Genomic DNA, 20,241 nt, shown 5'->3' on the forward strand with positions numbered 1-20,241 from the left:
ATATATTTCACTGTGTGTTTCGATGCACGTGTGACTAATAAAGATATCTTTAGAATATGGAATTAGCTGACACATCCTTTGAAACAGAATCCATAAATTCCATTAAAGTGAATTAGAACAGAACTTGTATAAGAAAAATATCAACGTGGAATTAAAATGTGACGTGAAATCATTAAATATTAGAGGAATATTACAATATTAAAGAACATCAAAAAATGGGACTGGATGGTGTAGAGAGGAACAATGTTCATTTGCTGGATTAAGTGACCACAACTGCTGTAACATTCTATAATTCTCCTTAGGGATTTATTCAGGTGGCCAGGAGAAGAATGCAGTAAGATGCCACCAGTGCAACATCTACAGCAGAGGTGTCCTTGTGGTAATGCACTGCACCCATTCAAGATGTGTCGCTCCTGCTACACTGCTGGTACAGCTATGGCAATATTGAATGCCAGCAAAAGTAAATCAGTTTTAAGGCTACAACTAATTGATTCAGTATTGTCTAATATATTGTCATTAAAACTAACCTTTTTCCACGTTCTGATGGAAGGTCTTTGACCTGAAGCACTAACTCTGTTTCTTTCACCACAGATGCTGCCTGACCTGCTGAATGTTTCCAGCATTTTCTGTTTTTATTTCAGATTTTCAGCTTCAGCAGTTTTGTTTTATTTAAGGAGATATTAGGTTTAACTAGAAGACAGATTTAAAGAAACGTCATAAAGGAGCAGGGGAGGCTTCCTCAGGGAATTCCAATCTTGAGAGCGGAACTCACTGGCAGCATTGACAGGGGGGCGATTAAGTTCACTGATGGTAAATTGGACTGAACTGGAAGAGTCCAGGTACTTCAGAGAATTGAGGGGCTGGTTGATATTAGAGTTAGCGAGGGGGAGGAAGATCATGCAGGAATTTTAAAATAAGGAACGACCAGTGTGTGATTAACAGGGAGTCAATGTAAGTCAGCAAATATAAACATGATGCACTGGACGAGGTGTGAGGTAGGACACAGGGAGAAGTGTTTGGATGACTTCATGGAGGTCGTCAAATAAAAGTGCACTATCATACAGGTCCTCCCCAGGTTATGATGGGTTTCCACTCCTGAGAACTGTTGTAACCCGAAGTCAGAAATAAACAAAAACATTGCGTGGGAGGAGATCACAGTAATGGCTGTGGTGGGAGAGTCAACAGGCACAGGAAGAGCGGCCGCCAGTCGGCCTCATTGACTCAGTGGAGGAGCGAATGAGCCTGCTCAGTGTCCCAGCTCTGCTCGGCTCAGTGTCCCAGCTCTGCTCGGCTCAGTGTCCCAGCTCAGCTGGGAGGGAAGAGAAGACACATGGAAATGCCCCGTTCCCACCCAGCAGTAGATGCCTTCAGCCCTGCAGCAGCCGGCAAATCCATTCCCATCCATCCCACCGGTCTCCCACACGCTTGTTCGTGCGTGCGGGCTGTACAAAAGTCAGGCGTTTGTAACCTTGGCAGGGCCCATAGTTGGATTTGGCAGGTACAAAGTGAGGGTTTCAGCAGCAGATAAGCTCAAATAAGACTGGAACTGGGTGATGTTACAGGCAATAAGAAGCAGCCTTAGGGATGGCAGAGATATCTGGTCCAGACAGTTGTCTGGGAGAGAGAAAGAGTTGGTGGCTGTGAACAGGGTGTGGAATTAAAAACAATGGCATCAGTCCTCCCAGTATTTTAATGGAGTAACTTACCCCTCATCCTGCACTGAACATCAATCAAAAAAATCCTTCAAACAGGGGACAGGTCTAGAGGTGGCGGTGAGGTTCAACAGCCTACCCATGGTAATTGATGCTGTGTTTTTGGATGATGTCACTAAAAGGCAGCATGCAGATAAGCTGAGAGAGACCACACATGGATAAGGTGAGCAAACAACGGTAACAGATGGAACGTTCAAGGGTAACCGGGGGATGAATAAAATGCAAATTAATCTTTGAAAATTGAATTGATTACCAGAGGTTGCTTAATGCTTAAAAAAAACACTTTTTAAGCCAGATTTCAATGAGGAAATTGTATTAGTCATTTAAAAAGTTATATAACATAATCAAAAATTAGTTAATACTCCATCACATCCTGACTATTCTCCTATTACATATTTGATTGGTCACAGTCCTTTTTTCCAGAGCAGGGGAGTCTAAAACTAGAGGACACAGATTTAAGGTGAGAGGAGAAAAATTTAAAGGGCAGCTGAGGGGCAACTTTTTCCACACAGAGTATGTCGGGTATGTGGAACGAGCTGCCAGAGGAAGCTGTGGAGGCGGGTACAATAACAATGTTTAAAAGACATTTGGACAGGTTCATGGATAGGAAAGGTTTAGAGGGATATGAGCCAAATGCAGGCAAATGGGTCTAGCTCAGCGAGATAACTTGGTCAGCATGGGCGAGTTAGGCCAAAGGGCCTGGTTCTGTGCTGTACAACTCTACGACTGCCCCTATTACAGTCACGCAATCCCCATCACAGGCAGAGTCACTCCTTCATTATCAACAGACACTCCCATATCGGATGCACTCCCACACTAGGCGTGTTTACCCCACCATTATAGATTCCCAGCCCATTATAGACAGATTCAGTCCCAGCTTTTATGCGTACTCACTGCCCCGTTACAATGACTCCCACCCCGACTACAAAACAAACCTCTTCTGCTGCTGATGGACTCCTGCCGACAAAAACAATCTCCCTTTATCTTTGCAACCATAAACTGAGGTTTCCATAGCAACATCCAGGATGGAATTCTCCGTTTCAGTCCCAAAGAACCCAATTACCTGCCCACTGAAGTCTCCTTTTCATATGCAGCCACGGGACAGATGAATGCTCAGTCTCTGGACATGGCAGCTGCTGCCTGGGGAGGTTTGCAGGATTCAGACATATTGTGTTGTTAAGGCATTGCTCCCCCATGTTCAAAATGCTCGACTCGTCACCATGGTAACAGCTTGGGAAGTCAGTCGCTCGCTGCTGCTCCTGATCCTGGTTGTGAATAACATGACGCACTCAACTCCCCAGCTGCAATCTGCTACCCCAACAAAGCCTTGGACCGTTTCTACTGTATGATGATGTGCAATTGCAGAAGTGGAAGGATCCCTATCGTTTGTTCCTGATGGCGATGCTTATGTGGGGGCAACATTACAGATCCTCTAGTACCGTCTGAATTGCCACTCCTCATCATCTGGGACTTAGTTTTCTGGGACAGTCCATCAGTTTTTCATAATCAAGGCTCTAAGTTTTAAATTCCTGGACCTTAACATGAGTTGTCCTGGGCCCAGCACATTGATGCAATCACAAGGAAGGTGCGCCAGCATCTTTATTTGCTTAGGAGGTTAAGGAGATTCAGCATGTCACTGAACACTCTAACAAACCTACAGATGTACTGTTGAAAGTATCCTGACTGGTTGCATCATGGTCTGGTACAGAAATTTGAATGTGCTGTTAAGGTGTTGCAGAGAGTAGTGGACTCAGCCCAATACATCATAGGCACATCCCCCCCCACCATCAAAAGTACCTCAAGAAGGCAACATCTATCATCAAATATCCCCACCATCTGGGCCATGCTATCTTCTCGCAGCTACCATTGGGCAGGAGGTACAGAAACCTGAAGTTCCACACCACCAGGTTCAGGAACAGCTACTTCCCTTCAAGCATGCAGTTCTTGAACCAACCTGCACAACCCTAACCACCACCTCAGTATAGCAACACTACGACCACTTTGCACTATGATGGACTTTGATTTTTTTTTGTTCTAATTGTGTTCATTCTTGTATAATTTATGCATAAGTTATGTTTTTCTTGTGAATGTTGTGTACCTGATGCTATGTGCCTGTGGTGCTGCTGCAAGCAAGTTTTTCATTGCACCTGTGCACACATGTACTTGTGCATATGACAATACTCAACTTTGAACTTTGCACAGGGGCACATTCCATCAAACCCTCCTCGTCGTTTCCAGAGGAGTGAAATATAACATGGCCACCCATATGTGGATAAATCCTGGAGAGATGTCAATGAGCAAAAATCTCTGTGTGTTACCAGCCATTTGTCTGCTTTGTGTTCCACACTGCGGAGAGGATTATCGTTAGTTGCAACATTTAACCATCAGTGATGGAAGCCTTGGGAGATACAATCGTTGAAAAGTCCTTGGAAGATCTCGCAGGGGGAGGGCAAGAAAAACCCCCAACGACACATCCACAGTCATGAAGAATGGGTGCTTGAGTAATAACGGGGCCCCAGGAACTGTGTCCCAACCATACAATTAGCCGATGTGGCGTTTCTTACATCTGCACTGAGCACTTGCCATAATGTAATAGTAGGGACATTGGCAGGTCCCATTACCCATGACCAGTCGCTACAAGTGACCATACAGGAAGTAGACATTGACTGCTAACAGGTCATCAAACAGGCATTGGAAATGTCCTTATCTAATGAACAGATATAAACATACAAATTAGGAGCAGAACTAGGATTTTCATCCCTCAAACCTAGTCTGACACTGATAAGATCGTGGCTGATATGTTAAACTCAGCATTCCAGTCTACCTGCAGTAACCTGTGATTATCAACAAGGTGTCTATCTCTGCCTTAAAAATATTCAAAATATTCTGCTTCCATTGCCCTTTGAGGAAAGAAGTTCCAAAAACACATAATCCTCTGAGAGAAAAAAATTACCTCACATCTGCCTGATGTGGGCAGCCCTTTACTTTTAAACAGTGACCCTTAGTTCAAGATTCTTTCACAAGATAAAAATCATCCTCTCCAAATCAAGAGTCCTCATTTGTTTCAGTCAAGTCACCTCTCACCCTCATAAGATCCGTGGATACAAGTGCAACTTGACCAACCTTTCCTCATCAGATAACCTGGAGCAGAGGCAGACCACTCAGCTCGTTACAACCCCATACCTTCCAGCAAGCATCTCGGGATGTCAATCAGAAGCAGGAATCTTGGCTGGTTTCCCCCCTCCCCAGCCCAAGGCTCACTACCATACCTCAAATGCACCACAGCAGAGATCACCTCACTCAGCTCTGCATTATTAACACATTGAACCATCAGGGATGCCATTGACTCAGAGATGTCTGTGGCAGGTAGCACTCTCCTCAAACAGAGGATATGAGTTGAAGTTCCATTCCATGAAGCACAAAATCTAGGCTGATGGTCCAATGCAAGACTGCAGAGGCGCTGCATCACTGGAGATACTTTTAATGATAAACCAAGGTAGATGTAAAAGAAGCTTGGCACTATTTTAAAGAAAACTGGGGAGTTTCCACTTTATCGTGGACAATTATTATCCGTCATTCAACACAACTAAGGCAGGTTTGCCCAGAAATTCATTCACAATCAGTGGAACTAAGTGCCCTGTACAGGAGCAGCAGCTATGTGCTCCACTACAATTACTTCAGTAAAATTGCAATCCAGACACAGAGTAGAAAACACAGATGCTGCTATCCAGAGCATTACCTTTTCCAACTGGGTATGAATTTCCAGGCAATTATCTGCCTATTGTCGCATTGTGATTTGTGAGATATGGCCACATGCTAGCTGCCTGGTTTCCTTCATTACAACAGTGACAATACTTCAGATGCACTGAGCTTGTAACCTAATCTTATTTTTTTATTTAAGTTCAATTAAGAATCTGCCAACTGGCCAAGTCCAGCCACATTATGATTAATGACAAATTCCAATATCCAACAACCTGCTATGACCTGTCTTTTCCAAATGACACTGAAACATCAAGGCTACAGTCTTCAGCAGAAAATACTAAAGGTCTCGCTTTTACTTTATCCCCCCTACCCAGTGGGCCCAGTGAGATCAGCTTTTTAAATTTACTTTCATCTAGAAATTTCCATACCAATAGAACTCTGCTATTTGCTGGAACATTGGTGGCCTCCTTGAGTGGTTGCAGCCATGGTAACCAAGCAGAGAATTGTCCTGTTCTTGTTAACCTGGCAAGTCAAACCTATTTTGTTAAGAAGCTTCTCTGAGTACAAACTCTATGGTCACCTTTAGAGGTTTTTTATATTTGGTTCCATTTTCTTTTTTCTTTGATCAAGATGAGACTCATAGGGTTCTAGCCATGAGGTCACTGTTCATACTTAATGCTCAACCATTAGTGCAGATGGGATAATAAATCCAGACGGACATCACAGACACGCTCCACTCCTTCAAAGTAATGGAAGGGCCCTGGGAACTGCAGCCCAAGTGTAAGAAGATAGGTTGGTTCCCCTTATCAGGGGTCACTATAAAATGATTGGGGGCCAGACCCTGGTTGTTCACCCCACTCCCTAATACATCTGTGCACTGAGGGCCATTGGAACAAGGGAATCTCTGCCACAAGGAGTGGTTAAGGCAGAGACCAGTGAACTGTTTCAGGGAAATCGTGGCTAGTAGATCTGCTGCCTCACATTCCGGCCAATGGATTCAACCCCGACACCCAACTGCCCTTGGAAAAAGACTCATCTATCCCATCTATGCCCCTCATAATTTTACAAACCTCTATAAATTCACCCCTCAACCTCCTAACTTCCAGTGAGAATAAACCCAGCTTATTCAATGTCTCCTTATAGCTACAGCCCTGTCTGTGTGGAGTTTTCATTTTCTCCCAATGACTGCGTGGGCTTCCCCCGGGTGTTCCGGTTTCCTCCCAAAGTTGTGTGGTTTGGTAGGTTAATTGGCCACTGTAAATTGCTGTGCAGAGGTGAGTGGCAGAATCTGAGGGGAGGTGATAGGACTGTAGGGAGAGTAGATTATGGGGAATGTTAGTGCTGGAATAGGATTACCTTGTGAACTGGCATAGACTCAATGGGCCAAATGGCCTCCTTCTATGCTGTAACTCTCTCAGCTGAGGACCATGATAAGTGATAGCATGACCATGATAGCAGCTTGATCATGATAAGTACCATGTGGACACCTTCTCTCACGATGGAGTGACAAGGGCCCAGATGAAGGGTCTTGACCCAAAATGTCGACTGTCCATTTCCCTCCACAGATGCTGCCCGACCCGCTGAGTTCCTCCAGCTTTTTGTGTGCTGCTCCTTCGCTCACAATGTGGTGCTTACTTTACAGTAGCATGTGATGTCTCCAAACTCCTGCTGAGAAGAGCTGAGAGTCCCCTTGCCTTTATGCCTCTGTGTGTCACTAGGTATTGCAGTAACTGGTTTAGCCATAGGGAATTCCAAAATGACACTCAAAGCCATGGTGGCTGGTTTTTGGGGAGAGGTAGAACTGGCAGTGGTTGGCCCTGGAACACCATGCAGCGGCTCGGAATGTGTTGGGCAGTATCACGATTCATTGCTGGTTGCTCCCAACAAGGCAGCTTTCAATCTTAGGTCAATCTAGAGCGCGTACAGGCATGTTGGTGAGTTACTCAGCTGGAAAGGCAAGCCCAGGCATGCTCCTTGCTTCTGGGTTGGTGCCAAAGTCATTTGCCTTGTTTCTGATATCAAAGCACATTCCTAACAGGAGATAAATCCATGGCAGCAAACAATGCACGACTTCCAGTCCTACAATATGCTTGTACTAAATCTCCGAACATCCCCTGGATGGCAGTTATTTGTTCCTCTCAGACACACCGGCAGCGACACTAAATTACTGCACATGGAGAGCAGATTTAAACAACAACCAGGCCACTGTGTCAGAGACTGGAATCTCATTAATGCACAATGGTAGGAAGAATTGCCTTGCACAACATCTCCTGTAATGTCAGGACATCCTAAAGTGCTTTCCAACTAATGAAACATGCACTGAAGTGAAGTCACTATTACAATGTAGCAAAATATCTCATTCATTTTATACACAGCGAGCTTCACAAACTCTTTGTCTTCTAAGAAAAGTCCTCGGGTGGAGGATAACTTGCTCCCACTGCAGTTCCATGATAATGTGGTGACTATAGTCCTCAAAAATTGGTTCACCTTGCAAATCATTATCCCCAACCTGCCTCTGCTGAGTGCAGTGTTAAAGTCACACATGACTGAGTGTTACAGTTACTGATCATTATAGAGATACAGCGACCAAGTCTTCCCAGTACTTCCTAGTCGTGCCATTACAAAATGTAACTGAAGGCTTCACTGCTGCTGGGTTTTTCCAGGTCTTAGTTGCTCTGCTTTATTTGTTCACGGAACATGGGACATTACAATGCTGCATTCATCATCCAAGATACCTCAAGAAAGAGGCAATGCACCTCCAAGAATCGCTGCAGCCTCAAGGCTGATAGTGCTCCTATAATGATGTCGTGTGGGAAATTCCATACCTTTGACCCAGCAACAACATCTAAGTCTGAATAACGTGTGGCTCAGAAAGGATTCCAGAGCTGGTGGTATCACGTGGTATTGCTCCGTGTCATGATTACTGACTAAATGTTAATTTTACTGAACATTACTGAGCAACACTCAGCTTCACCCAATGCTGATCCTGCTGAGCTCGTTCATTGAGTAGTGATATTAACTAATATTATTAAATGTTAATGTCACCAAGCATGGTGATAGCAAACAATACTGATGTAAAGCTCAACTGGACCATCTGCATAATGTCTTGGCAAGAGGGGCATTTTCTGATGAATGGCTCACTTCCTGACTCCCCAAAGTATCCATACCATCCACAATGGGTGAATGAGGAATGTGATCACTTCTTGGATGTTTGATTCCTATAACACCCAAGGAGCTAAGGTGGTATTGATACAGGTTTGGTATGTCACCAAGGACTCTTGCAAATTTCTATATATGTACAGTGGAGAGCATTCTGACTGGTTGCATCACCACCTGGTATGGAGGCTCCAATGCACAGGATCGCAAGAGGCTGCAGAAGGTTGTAGACTCAGCCAGCTCCATCACGGGCACAACCCACCCCACCATCAAGGACGTCTTCAAGAGGCGGTGCCTCAAGAAGGCGGCATCCATCACTAAGGACCCTCACCATCCAGGACCTGCCCTCTTCTCGTTATTACCTTCGGGGAGGAGGTACAGGAGCCTGAAGACCCACACTCAACGTTTCAGGAACAGCTTCTTCCCCTCCACCGTCAGATTTCTGAACAGTCCATGAACCCATACTACCTCGTTATTCCTTTTTGTTTTGCACTATTTATTTATTTTGTAATTTATAGATGTTTATGTCTTTGCACTGTACTGCTGCTGCAAAACAACAAATTTCACACCATATAAGACAGTGGTAACAAACCTGATTCTAAACAGGCTGCTTAAGTTAGAACCCCATCCAAGAACTTAACCCCACTCTCCCTTTACCAAGCTGATCCACAATCACCAGGCAGGCACGGTAGCATAGTGGTTAGCATAATGCTTTATAGCGCCAGAGACTGGGGTTCAAATCCGGCCACTGTCTGTAAGGAGTTTGTATGTTCTCCCCGTGTCTGTGTGGGTTTCCTCCGGGTGCTCTGGTTTCCTCCCACATTCCAAAGATGTACAGGTTAGGAAGTAGTGGGCATGCTATGTTGGCGCTGGAAGCGTGGCGACACTTGCGGGCTGCCCCCCAAAAAATCACTACGCAAAAGATGTATTTGTTTCTACGTACATGTGACTAATAAAGATCTTATCTTATCTTATCTTAATTGCAGCCTGTGGTAGCCATAAGACACAATGCAGCAGTGCACCAAGGATTCTTCAGAAGTACCTTCCTGACCCTTGCCAGCCGGGACAGGAGCAGCAGATCTTAGGAACATCATCACTCCCATTTTTCTTTCCGAGCCGCACAACATCCTGACTTTGGCATAAATTGCCATTCCTGCACTGTTGCTGGAGCACCCCAACCAACAACACTGTGGGTAGAACAACACTACAATGGTTGCAGTACTTCAAGAACACCCACCGTCACTGCAATGGCACCGTGAACTGGTGCTTTGAACCATCAGGAATCAGTCAGTTAGATGCCCTGCCAGCCAAAGACTGGGTTTTCTTTGCCCTAAATATTTTGAAATAATATTGCCTAATCCTCAAGTGTTATCCAAATATATTTTCCATATAAAACTGTCTTCTTTCAAACAGCACCAAGCCTCAGGTGCAGTTGGTTCACCTACCCGCTCACTGATGGCGTTGTATTTAATTGCCAGCTCATCCCGCTCAGCTCGACTCTGAGCCAGCAGGTCCTCGACACGAGACAGCTCCTGCTGCAGGATACTATTCTCTTCTTGAAGAGGCAGCAGAGAAGACATCTCCTGGGGTGAAGCTACAAGCAAGGAGAACCAAGAAAATGCCAATTAACAGAATCAAATGGTGTAAGGGCGGGTTTCATAGGCTGGTTCCAACAACTCCTGGTGATGATGGACACTTAACCTAAGAATGCATACTCCACATCAGTAACGCATTCTGTGGTGTGTGACCAATGTACTGAGCCAGGTAAAGATTACAGGCTGTGTAACTGTACACAGTCACTGTTTATTCAGAGAGATAAACATCACTTTAGTACAACTGCACTGAGTTACTCTTTAGTCCAGAGTAAAGGTCACTCCTTGAGTAACTCCACGGACTTCCTATTCATTCAATAGGGTAAAGATCACTTCTCAAGAAGGTTAAGGTCACAGATTTACTATTTGGTTAGCAAGTTGACACTTTCTGAGATAATTATGCAGTAAGTTAAGGCTCACTCCCTGATATACTGTTTGCTTAACAAGTTAAGAGTCAACCCTTTGCTGTTTATTCAGCAAGGCAAGGGTCACCCCTCCAGGTTACTGCCTGGCTTTACAGCTGCAGAAAGAAGCTCACTTCTAGTTTGGATGATGTGTTAGGGAGGCTACCATTTATACCTGATGCCTGCTCCTCCATGAAATTTCTGGTGATGATTTCCCGTATTTTGGCAGAAAGACACGTCAGTGGCGAGCCCTCAGTATCTCCCCGAAATATGAATCCTTTCCCGTTCTCTGTGCTCTGCACTGTGCTCTGTAAGGTCTGTCAAAGAGATGGAGAGAGGTCAAGGTGACGCCCTGGAGAATCACGTATGGGCCACAGCTAGCTTAGGAATCCTGAGAGCTGCTGTTGTTCCCAACAGAGAGCTTCATCTCCCTTTGCAACAGAATCCTGAAAGAGGCAGGAGCATTTTCTCAAATACCCCAACCAAACCTCAAGCTGCACTCCTGCAATTACCTAAACTGTTACATTTGAGACTCCAGTGTGACAAGTTGCTCTTGTTGTGTGCCTGTTTGGCAGAGACCAGCTGCTCAACCTCTGGCCTGTAGTGTGCAGACAGTGTCCGAATTTCCAACCCCAGCATTGAACTGGGAAATGCTGTTGACTGTCACTTCACAGAGGTTAATGTGGGGGTTCACACTTGCAGTGTGGCCAATTGGGTGAGATACCCAGAAGACTACAGCACTGGAAAAGACCACTGAGCCGATCCGACGGGTTCCAGTGAACAGGATCGTACAATCCAACATAACTTTCACTCCTTTCTCCACCCATCCCCACACTTGACACTTCATCATCTTCCCTGTATGGTTAACCCCTCGCCAAATTGTCACCCTTCCCCTGCGTAACTGACAACTACATCTTCAGCGTGCGGCCAGGTTAAAAAATAACTTGTTTCGATTCCTTCAGGTCCTGAATCATTCTCTGCAGACTTTTATAAATTGACTTCTCTATCTAGTGCAACCGGGTTTAGATGTTCGAACCTGGAGACGAAATGGAGCTGAGCAAAAGGGAAAAGAAGCCCTTGATTTTATTTGTCCTTTACTTAGCTCGGGGTTGCGAAGGCCAATTACGAGGAAACTAACTCAACACAATTGAAAATATCTCGTTCACCCCTTCTTGCCTGTATCTTAAGTCTCAGAAAGTGATATTAAAGCCAGCGTCGAACAAAACGCTGAGGAGGCACGGTAGTGCCGGAGCCTGAGCTCACAGACCTGGATCACTGCTTCCAGCTTGCACCCCTCCTCGGCTGCAGAGTCTCCGCAGGAGCTCATCGATAGGTTAAGGGCCGGCAGGACGGGACCTCTCGCTGTGAACCAAGAACGGGCTGAAGTGCAGGCAGTCAGACTTGTTGGACCAGCCTGCTCCCGCGTCCATAAACCCACTGACTGCAACTAACCGGTGTCCTGGGATCTTCCAGGGGGCCTGAAGGGTGAAGGCTGCTCTTACTTTCACTTCTTATTTCTGTGTAATTTTCCTCTTTGGCCCCTCAATCTCTGTAAACACCTTGTTGTAGCTCTTGGGAACCTCGACGCTCAGAACGTGCGTGCTTGTCCCTTGTAAATGTCCTCAAATCTGTTGTTTTCTCCCTTACTTCACAGCGGTCAGACCCTGGATTATTTTAAATCCCCCTCCCCGCCGCAAACACAGCGTCCATGTGACAGACACTGGAAAGAGCTGGAGGAGACGCAAGATCCTTCCTCCAGGAGTCTGCGAGGTCCTAGTGCCTGATGCTGGTTATGTAATTTTGTAGATAGAGTGATTACAATTTAGAAATTATTTCACCCAAGAACGAACACCATGAAATTTTATTTTAATCTGCCGAGGCCCACAATTAATAAAATCGAACGGGAACAGAGATATAATGGAACATGCACTGAATTAGATGTGGCAAAAACTAATCCCCCCCCCCCCTCCACTAACAAGCTAGAACTGTACAGATCGTTCCAACTCTGAAATAAAAAACAGAAATACTCAGCAGGTCAGGCAGTATCCCTGAAGAGAGAAACAGAGTTCATGTTTCAGTTCAAATAATCTTTCATGAGAAATAATTCATTCTTTGTTTTTATTTCTCCTTTTCCTTCTTCTTCTTAGACAGTCCCTTGGGGTTGGGTATGTCCTGTTTCATACTCCAGTTCTGTGGTTTCTGAGGTCGATGATGTGGGATCCACAGATTCTGCCACAGATGGAGGAGGAGGTGCTTGATGGAGTGAGTGGATGCATCATCTGGGAGGAGGTGCTCTCCTGCTGTTTTAACTGGGTTTCCATCTGCTCACACTGAAGAGACCCAAGGTGCCATCTCAGATGTTTCTTCTCCATTTTGAGTGCTCACTGTCCAGGGATTCCCATGTGTCAGTGAGAATTTGCATTTTTTCCAAGGAAGTTTTGAGAATGTCCTTGGCACGCTCTCTCTGTCCTCCTGATAATCTCTTCCCCTCCACTTGTTGATGAATGCACTGGACTCACAGATGGTCCCTCCACACAGCTCAGAACAGAATGCCCGTTTCAGGAGTTTAATGTCAGGCTTGCAAACAATGTGGCCTGCCCATTAGAGCCAGCTGACCGCAGTTAGAGCTTCAATGTGCAAAGCTCACCTGGGAGATAATAGACTTTTTTTTCCTGTTATACTGCCAATGACTTGGCTAGAAGAGCTTTGGTGCTACTTCTCCACAGCTGTAGGAAGCCCATGTCTTAGAAGAAGGGCAGCCAATAGCTTAATGCTGAGTCTGAGATCTTGATCTTCAAACACATACCTACGCAGTCCATTTGGTCCATCAGGTCCATGGCAGCTGCTCACAGAGCGATGCCATCAATCCCATCATCCTCCCCTACACCCCTACAACTTATTCTCTCTCACATGCCAATGGGGGTGGCACGGTAGCGTATTACAGCGCCAGCGAACGGGGTTCGATTCCCGTCGCTGTCTGTAAGGAATTTGTATGTTCTCCCGTGTCTGCGTGGGTTTCCTCCGGGTGCTCCGGTTTCCTCCCACATTGCAGAAAAGACGTATGGGTAGGTTAATTTGGGTTTAAAATGGGCGGCGCGGACTCATTGTGTGAAGGGGAGATCCTGCCTGACCAACCTATTGGAGTTTTTTGAAGAAATCACAGGTAGGGTGGATAAGGGAGAGGCGGTAGATGTTGTGTATTTAGACTTTCAAAAGGCCTTTGATAAGGTGCCTCACAAGAGACTGATTAATAAGATGAGAGGTCATGGAATTACGGGTAGGATAACAGAATGGGTGGAGCATTGGCTGGTTGATAGGAAGCAAAGAGTGGAAATAAAAGGATCTCGTTCTGGTTGGTTACCGGTTACTAGTGGTGTGCCGCAGGGGTCGGTGTTGGGACCGCTCCTTTTTACCTTGTACATTAACGATTTGGATGATGGAATAAATGGTTTTGTGGCTAAGTTTGCGGATGACACCAAGATAGGGGGAGGAGTAGGGAGTATTGAAGAGATAGGAAGGTTGCAGAGGGACCTAGACAGTTTAGGAGAATGGGTAAGGAAACGGCAGATGAGATTCAATGTTGAGAAATGTGCAGTTGTACACTTTGGAAGCAGAAATAAGCGGGCAGATTATTATCTAGGAGGAGAGAAAATCCAAAGCACGGAAGTACAAAGGGACTTGGGGGTACTCGTGCAGGATACCTTAAAGGTTAACCACCAGGTCGGATCGGTGGTAAAGAAAGCGAATGCTATGTTGGCATTCATTTCGAGAGGTATAGTGTATAAAAGTAAGGAAGTGTTGATGAGGCTCTACGGGGCACTAGTGAGGCCTCATTTGGAATATTGTGCGCAGTTTTGGGCCCCACATCTTAGGAAGGATGTGCTGACGTTGGAGAGGGTTCAGAGGAGATTTACAAGGATGATTCCAGGAATGAAAGGGCTTACGTATGAGGAGCGTTTGTCGGCTCTTGGACTGTACTCACTGGAGTACAGAAGAATGAGAGGGGACCTGATAGCGACATTTAAAATATTGATAGGAAAGGACAGAGTGGATGTGGCTAGGCTGTTTCCCTCGGTGGGTGAGTCCAGGACCAGAGGGCACAATCTTAGAATTAGAGGGTACAGTTTCAAAACAGAGATGAGGAAAAATTTCTTTAGCCAGAGGGTGGTGAATTTGTGGAATTCCTTGCCATGTACAGCAGTGGAGGCCAGATCAGTGGGGGTGTTCAAGGAGGAGATAGATAGATATCTAAATAGTCAGGATATCAAGGGATATGGGGATAAGGCCGGAAATTGGGATTAGAATAGGTTTTTTTTCTCTTTTTTCTTTCCCCCATTCCCAATTTCTATTTTCCCTTTCCTTGGAGCAGATTCAATGGGCCGAATGGCCTGCTTCTGCTCCCTTGTCTTGTGATCTTGTGATCTTGTGACACAAGAGCAACCCTTGGAATAAGGCGCTTGGTTTTGTGTAGTTGATCATAAATTCAAAATACGTTGGCAGCTGTAGTGGCTCAGCCAGTAACCGAAACAAGCAGAGCAAGGAGATTTGAACACAGATACTACTGAGTTACCTGGTATTTGCCTGGAGAGAAAAAAAACAGCTGCGATTTAGTGGAAGGTGTGTGTGTGTGTGTATATGCTTGATCAAATTTGGCACTGAAGTCCTCCCAAGGTCGAATTGCCAGCTATTGCAGTGTTAGCTTACACACGGGTGCAGTATGCCAAAGGGCACCCACCTTCCAACAAAAGGCAGCACCGTCCAGGAGATGGAGAAGCAGCTTAGAAATTGAGGAAATAGGAGGAGGAAACGAAGGAGAGCCAAAAAAATAACAGAAATGAAAATCAGGAATATAATTGAAGTCCAACTGCCGGAGAAAGTACGTAGCAGCAGTGGCTGCGGAGCAGTCCGACACCTAAACTTCAGAGAGACAGGATAACTGTGATCTACGGTGCACCTACAGGCGCTAGGACCCAGAAGACACTGTCTGAGCGTGACTCTTATCTTCTTCCAGTGACTGCGTACGTCTGTCTCCGTGGTAACTCTACGCCAAATGTTCCTAGCTTCCTGCCACCTGCAAGACTTGCTGTGACCATCAGGTGGCCTGAAATACCCTCGGAGAGTTCATATGGCACCGTGTTTACACATTACAGCTTCACATTCTGCAAAAAACAAAGCTGCCGGGAGCTAGAATTCAAAAGTTTATAACTACGAACTGAACAAATGTATTATTTTTTTTCTTATTTAATAATCTCTTTGGAATCTCCGAGCAGGTTGCTATCTGGAGCTTTGCTCCCTGTAGCAGGGGGAGAAGGGGTCCGAAGGCTCCCCTTCTCCACTTCTTGATGAATGCACTGGGTTCAGACGTGGTCCCAGACCACAGCTGCAGCGAGAGCAGAGTCCAAACTTACTGCTGCGAACTTGCGCCGTGAGCTCGTCTCCGATACAAACGATGCGGCTGGGATCGAATTCAGCTCGGAGGCAGTCACAAGCTCACATCCAGCATTCAGCTGTCACTGGGCGTAAAAATCTTTTGGACGTTGTAAAAAAGTAACGTTTATATACAAAACCAAAAGACCGTGGGTGCAATAAACATGAAAGATCGTTGACTTGAAAGTTTCTCGCGCCGCAGATGCTGACTGCCCTGCCGAGTATTAATAGAATGTTCTGCTTCTGCTTGCCCTTCTAGTGTACGGCGTCGTCCACGAATTCCAGCATAGCCAATGTAGAAAAAGCAGCATCAAATTTGCAAGCTCTCACAACAGCATTATAACATTGACCAGCTAATCTATTTTAGTGCTGCTGGTCGGGGAAACTTCTTCAATCGAATATCATGGGGTCTTTATAATGGAAAAGATATCTTCAAGAGTGCAGGCTTCCCCAAGTACTACACAGGAGTGTCAGCTTGGATTCAGTGCTCAAGACTCAAGGAGTTGGAATTGTCAGTCGCATGGTTAACAGGCCTTTTGATCCACCGAGGTCCACATCAACCATCTCCACTATTCCTGCACAGATCCCATTTTATTCTCCGCACATTCCCATCAACTCCCCTCAAGACTACCACTCGCCTACACATTTGGGGCAATTTACAGTTGCTAATTAATCCACCAACCCCCACCTCTCTAAGATGTCAGAGAAAACCAGAGCAAACCCTTGTGGTCACAAGAACATGGAAACTCCATCGACAGCACCAGAGATCAGGATTGAACCCAAGTCACTGGAGCTGTGAGGCAGAATTGAACACATAACCTCTTGAAAGTACAACCACAGAGCTACCACAGCTAACAGTGACCGACAGGGTATTTCTATGATTTGCCTGTTACTTTAACACACATAACTAACAAAGATAATTAACATCAGTTCCGCTTGGGCATGGTCAGGTCACGCCCATAAAGGTGTAAGTCATGGTGGGAGGAGCCATCTTAATATAAATAAACCTTTGACCCATGATCCATATTGTGACACAATAAGAAACTTTCACAATTGTCTGCAGCTATCCATGTTTTCAATTGCTTCTCCCTTGAACCCAATAGTCCCATTATGAGATTCTCCTCATTAATATAAGAAAGTGGTTTTAAATTAAATCCTACGATTTACATTCTAACCAGATTTCAAGCAGTGTCAGGCTGGTATGTTCCTACACTGACCCAGAGTTTAACACCTGAGCTTATAGAAGATTTATCATCAACCTGGATCAGACAGTGCATATTAAGATCTCATTTTTTTCAAGCCCTGCTCCCTCCATTAATTCTTGCTGGATTAAGAGAGTCATTGAAACAGAAGTTCGTGACCCTGACTTCAGCAGCAAGGGTAGATAAGTTAGTTAAGAAGATATCCAGTACTCTTGCTTTCATTAGCCAGGGCATAAAATACATGAAAAGGGAGGTTTTGGTATAGCTATACAAAACATTAGCAAGGCAGGAATACTGTGTGCGGTTCTGGTTGCCCGACTATAGGAAGGATTTGATTGCATTGGGGAGGGTGCAGAAGAAATTCACCAAGATGTTGCCTGGTAGAGCATTTCAGCACTGAGGAGACTCAACAGGATAGGCTGCAGTTGTTTCTCTTGGAACAGAGAAGGCTACGGGGGGGGCGGGGGGGGGGGGGGGGACACCTAACTGAGGCATACAAAATTATGAGAAGCAAAGATAGGGTAAATAGTGAGAAACTTTTCCCCTTAGCAGATGTATCCAATAACCAGAGGACATAGGTTTAAGGTAAGGGGCAGGAGGTTTAGACAGGACTGAGGAAGATTTATTATTCACCCAAGGAGTAATTGAGATCTGGAACAAACTGCCTTAGGGGCTGGTGGAGGAGGTGCTATCACACCTTTTTAAGTATTTAGACGAGCACCTGGAACACCATGGCAGAGAGGCTACAGGCCACATGCTGGAAAATGAGGTCAGTGTAGAGGGGTGCCTGATGGCTGGCACGGAGGGGGCGGGCTGAAGGGGCTGTTTCCATGTTGTACAACTCTGTGAGAGGGCCATTCAGCAGTGTTGTTCTGCCATTCGGTGAAATCACAGATAACAGCTCCACTGGCTTCTGCAGCTCCGCTATCTAAGTAGCCACTTTTCACTTGAGCCCAAGAGTAACTGCATGGTATTCAACTGCAGGGATCACAGACAAGCCATGGTTCCTTCTTCCTCGATGTCCAGACACACCTTCAAAGGATCATCAATGTGATCAAAAACAGGAAGACATGGAACGACAAAAAAAATTATGCGGACTGAAGGGCTGTCCAAACTAACCCTCCGGTATTGGCCCCCAGCCCTGCACGTGACAGCTCTTCAAGTACACATCCAAGTATTATTTAAATGTTGCCTTTAAAAACCCTTCTATGAGTGGGTTCCATACTTCCATCATCATCTTCCATCCAATCCTTCTACCAATTACTTCATAGCTACAGCCTCTGGTTTTTGACTTGTTTGCCAAGGAAAACAGGTCCTTCCTATTTACTCTATAAAGGCCCCTCATAATTTTGTTCACTTCAATTGTCTGCCCTCAGCTCCAAAGAAAAAAAATCACCGGCTCGTCCAATCTTTCTTCATAGTTGCAATTTTCCAATCCTGGCAACATCCCCATAAATTGCCCCTCCACTTTCAGTGCATTCAATCTTTCCTGTAATATGGTGACCTGAACAGTGTGCAATAATCAAGCTACGGTTTAACTGTTTTTGCAGAATTTGCACCCCTCCCTAATGCAGCAGTGCTGAGGCCAATTGGAGTGCTTCTATAATTGTTCCATTTGAGACTGGTAAACCAAACACAGGCCCGGGATTCTGATCTCAATAGCCTAATACTATACTGGGTGCTGCATGGAGAAGGAAAAGACTTCCATTTATACAACACCAGAAACTACGTCAGCTGAATAGCTTCCCTCATTTTCATGTAACTTTAGAAATCTGGAGCACAGGTGGAGGCCATTCAGTCCATTGTTCTTGCCCCAGCTCTTTGAAAGAGTTAGCCAATTGGTCTTACTACACTATTCTTTCATTCAATTCTCTTACATTTTCAGGAAGTACATTCCAGATCATAACAAGTCATTGTGTAATACTTGGCAAATTATTTAAAAAAAAAGCAATGAGTATTTAGGGGTGACCAACAAGATATATGTGCGTGCAAATGATCGTTGGCTGTAGCTTTTGCATGAATTCTCTAGTGAATGTTATCAGTGAGATGCAGGGGGTGACCTCGCCCTAGGTAATCGCACAGCTTCCAGTTTTAGATCAGTGATCCTAACAGAGCAAATACGCCCTCAGCCAGACACTACAACAATAGTCTCAGCAATGGTTCAAGGCCAGTTAGTTGAAATAGCTAAGGTAATTGGTTGGTCAATTAACCTTCATGCTATAACACAAGATGTGGAAAAGACAAGTGTCTGGTCGTTGTCAACCAAACTCAAATGGAAAATGTGCATGACCAGGTACTGAGTAAAGAATGAGCTGGGGTAAACTGCGGTGGATTTTACTGATTTTGCACGTCTGGTGGGGTCTAGTTGGGCGAGGGGTCAGAGGGTGTCATTCTGAAGGCCCGCCACAGACCACATGTGAAGGGGAGGAAATAATTCCAGTAGGATTTGAAAGGCTGTTAGTCAGAGCAACTTCACTTTTCAAATGAAGGGATCAGCCAAAAGGAGCCTTCAGCATTCAACTGTCGTATGCCAAAAGAATATGGACAGTGCTAGCAGGCTGTGAGAAAGACATTTCATCAGCTGAAGCTCTGATTGGCTACAGATGGTAGTGGGAGGAAAATGGAACATCAGGCCACTAAAGGAGGTAATAACATGATTTAAAAACCTATTCAGTCTGATGAGAAATCTTCAGATTCAGCATCCTAGAGGTGACTGGGTGGTAACTCCAGTTTCTCATCGTTCAACATCTGGAGCTACAGTATCTGGTGTTCATGACAGGATGGAGCTAGGTAGCAATTAAGTGCATCAATTATTAATCTCTAACTATGCAAGTTTATTTGAGATAAACAATAAAATTTGTGTTCTTGTGTTGGAGAGTAGAGTCACTTATCAATAAGCAGCTCCCAGTGCTGGAAGGGAACAGTTTCGTTTTCACTTTTCTTCTGCTTTTTGAAAACAAGGATAGGAAATCTTAGAGTGGAGCCTGATCCTATGAAATAACTGCACCACTAAATCCAAAGATTAGCTCCCAACCTTCACAAAGAT

At 45.1% G+C, this 20,241-nt stretch overlaps 1 protein-coding gene across 4 annotated transcripts in view; it reads right to left on the reverse strand.

Moving 5' to 3' along the window:
• The window catches only part of LOC127583316 (rootletin-like), a 91,726-nt gene that overhangs the window by 69,375 nt on the left and 2,110 nt on the right, over positions 1 to 20,241 (reverse strand). For 2 of the 4 annotated variants that reach the window (XM_052039174.1, XM_052039173.1), the window contains exons 2-3: positions 10,742 to 10,883; positions 10,016 to 10,164 (exon numbers count right to left, since the gene is read on the reverse strand). In XM_052039174.1, the coding sequence (XP_051895134.1) occupies positions 10,016 to 10,164; positions 10,742 to 10,760 (168 nt within the window). In that variant the 5' untranslated portion in view covers positions 10,761 to 10,883. Of the gene's footprint in view, positions 1 to 10,015; positions 10,165 to 10,741; positions 10,884 to 11,833; positions 12,199 to 20,241 lie in introns of those variants that run through there. The other 2 variants (XM_052039172.1, XM_052039175.1) reach the window with 2 other exon arrangements.

This window comes from Pristis pectinata, chromosome 26 (genome assembly GCF_009764475.1).
Source record: "Pristis pectinata isolate sPriPec2 chromosome 26, sPriPec2.1.pri, whole genome shotgun sequence".
Taxonomy (NCBI): Eukaryota; Metazoa; Chordata; class Chondrichthyes; order Rhinopristiformes; family Pristidae; genus Pristis; species Pristis pectinata.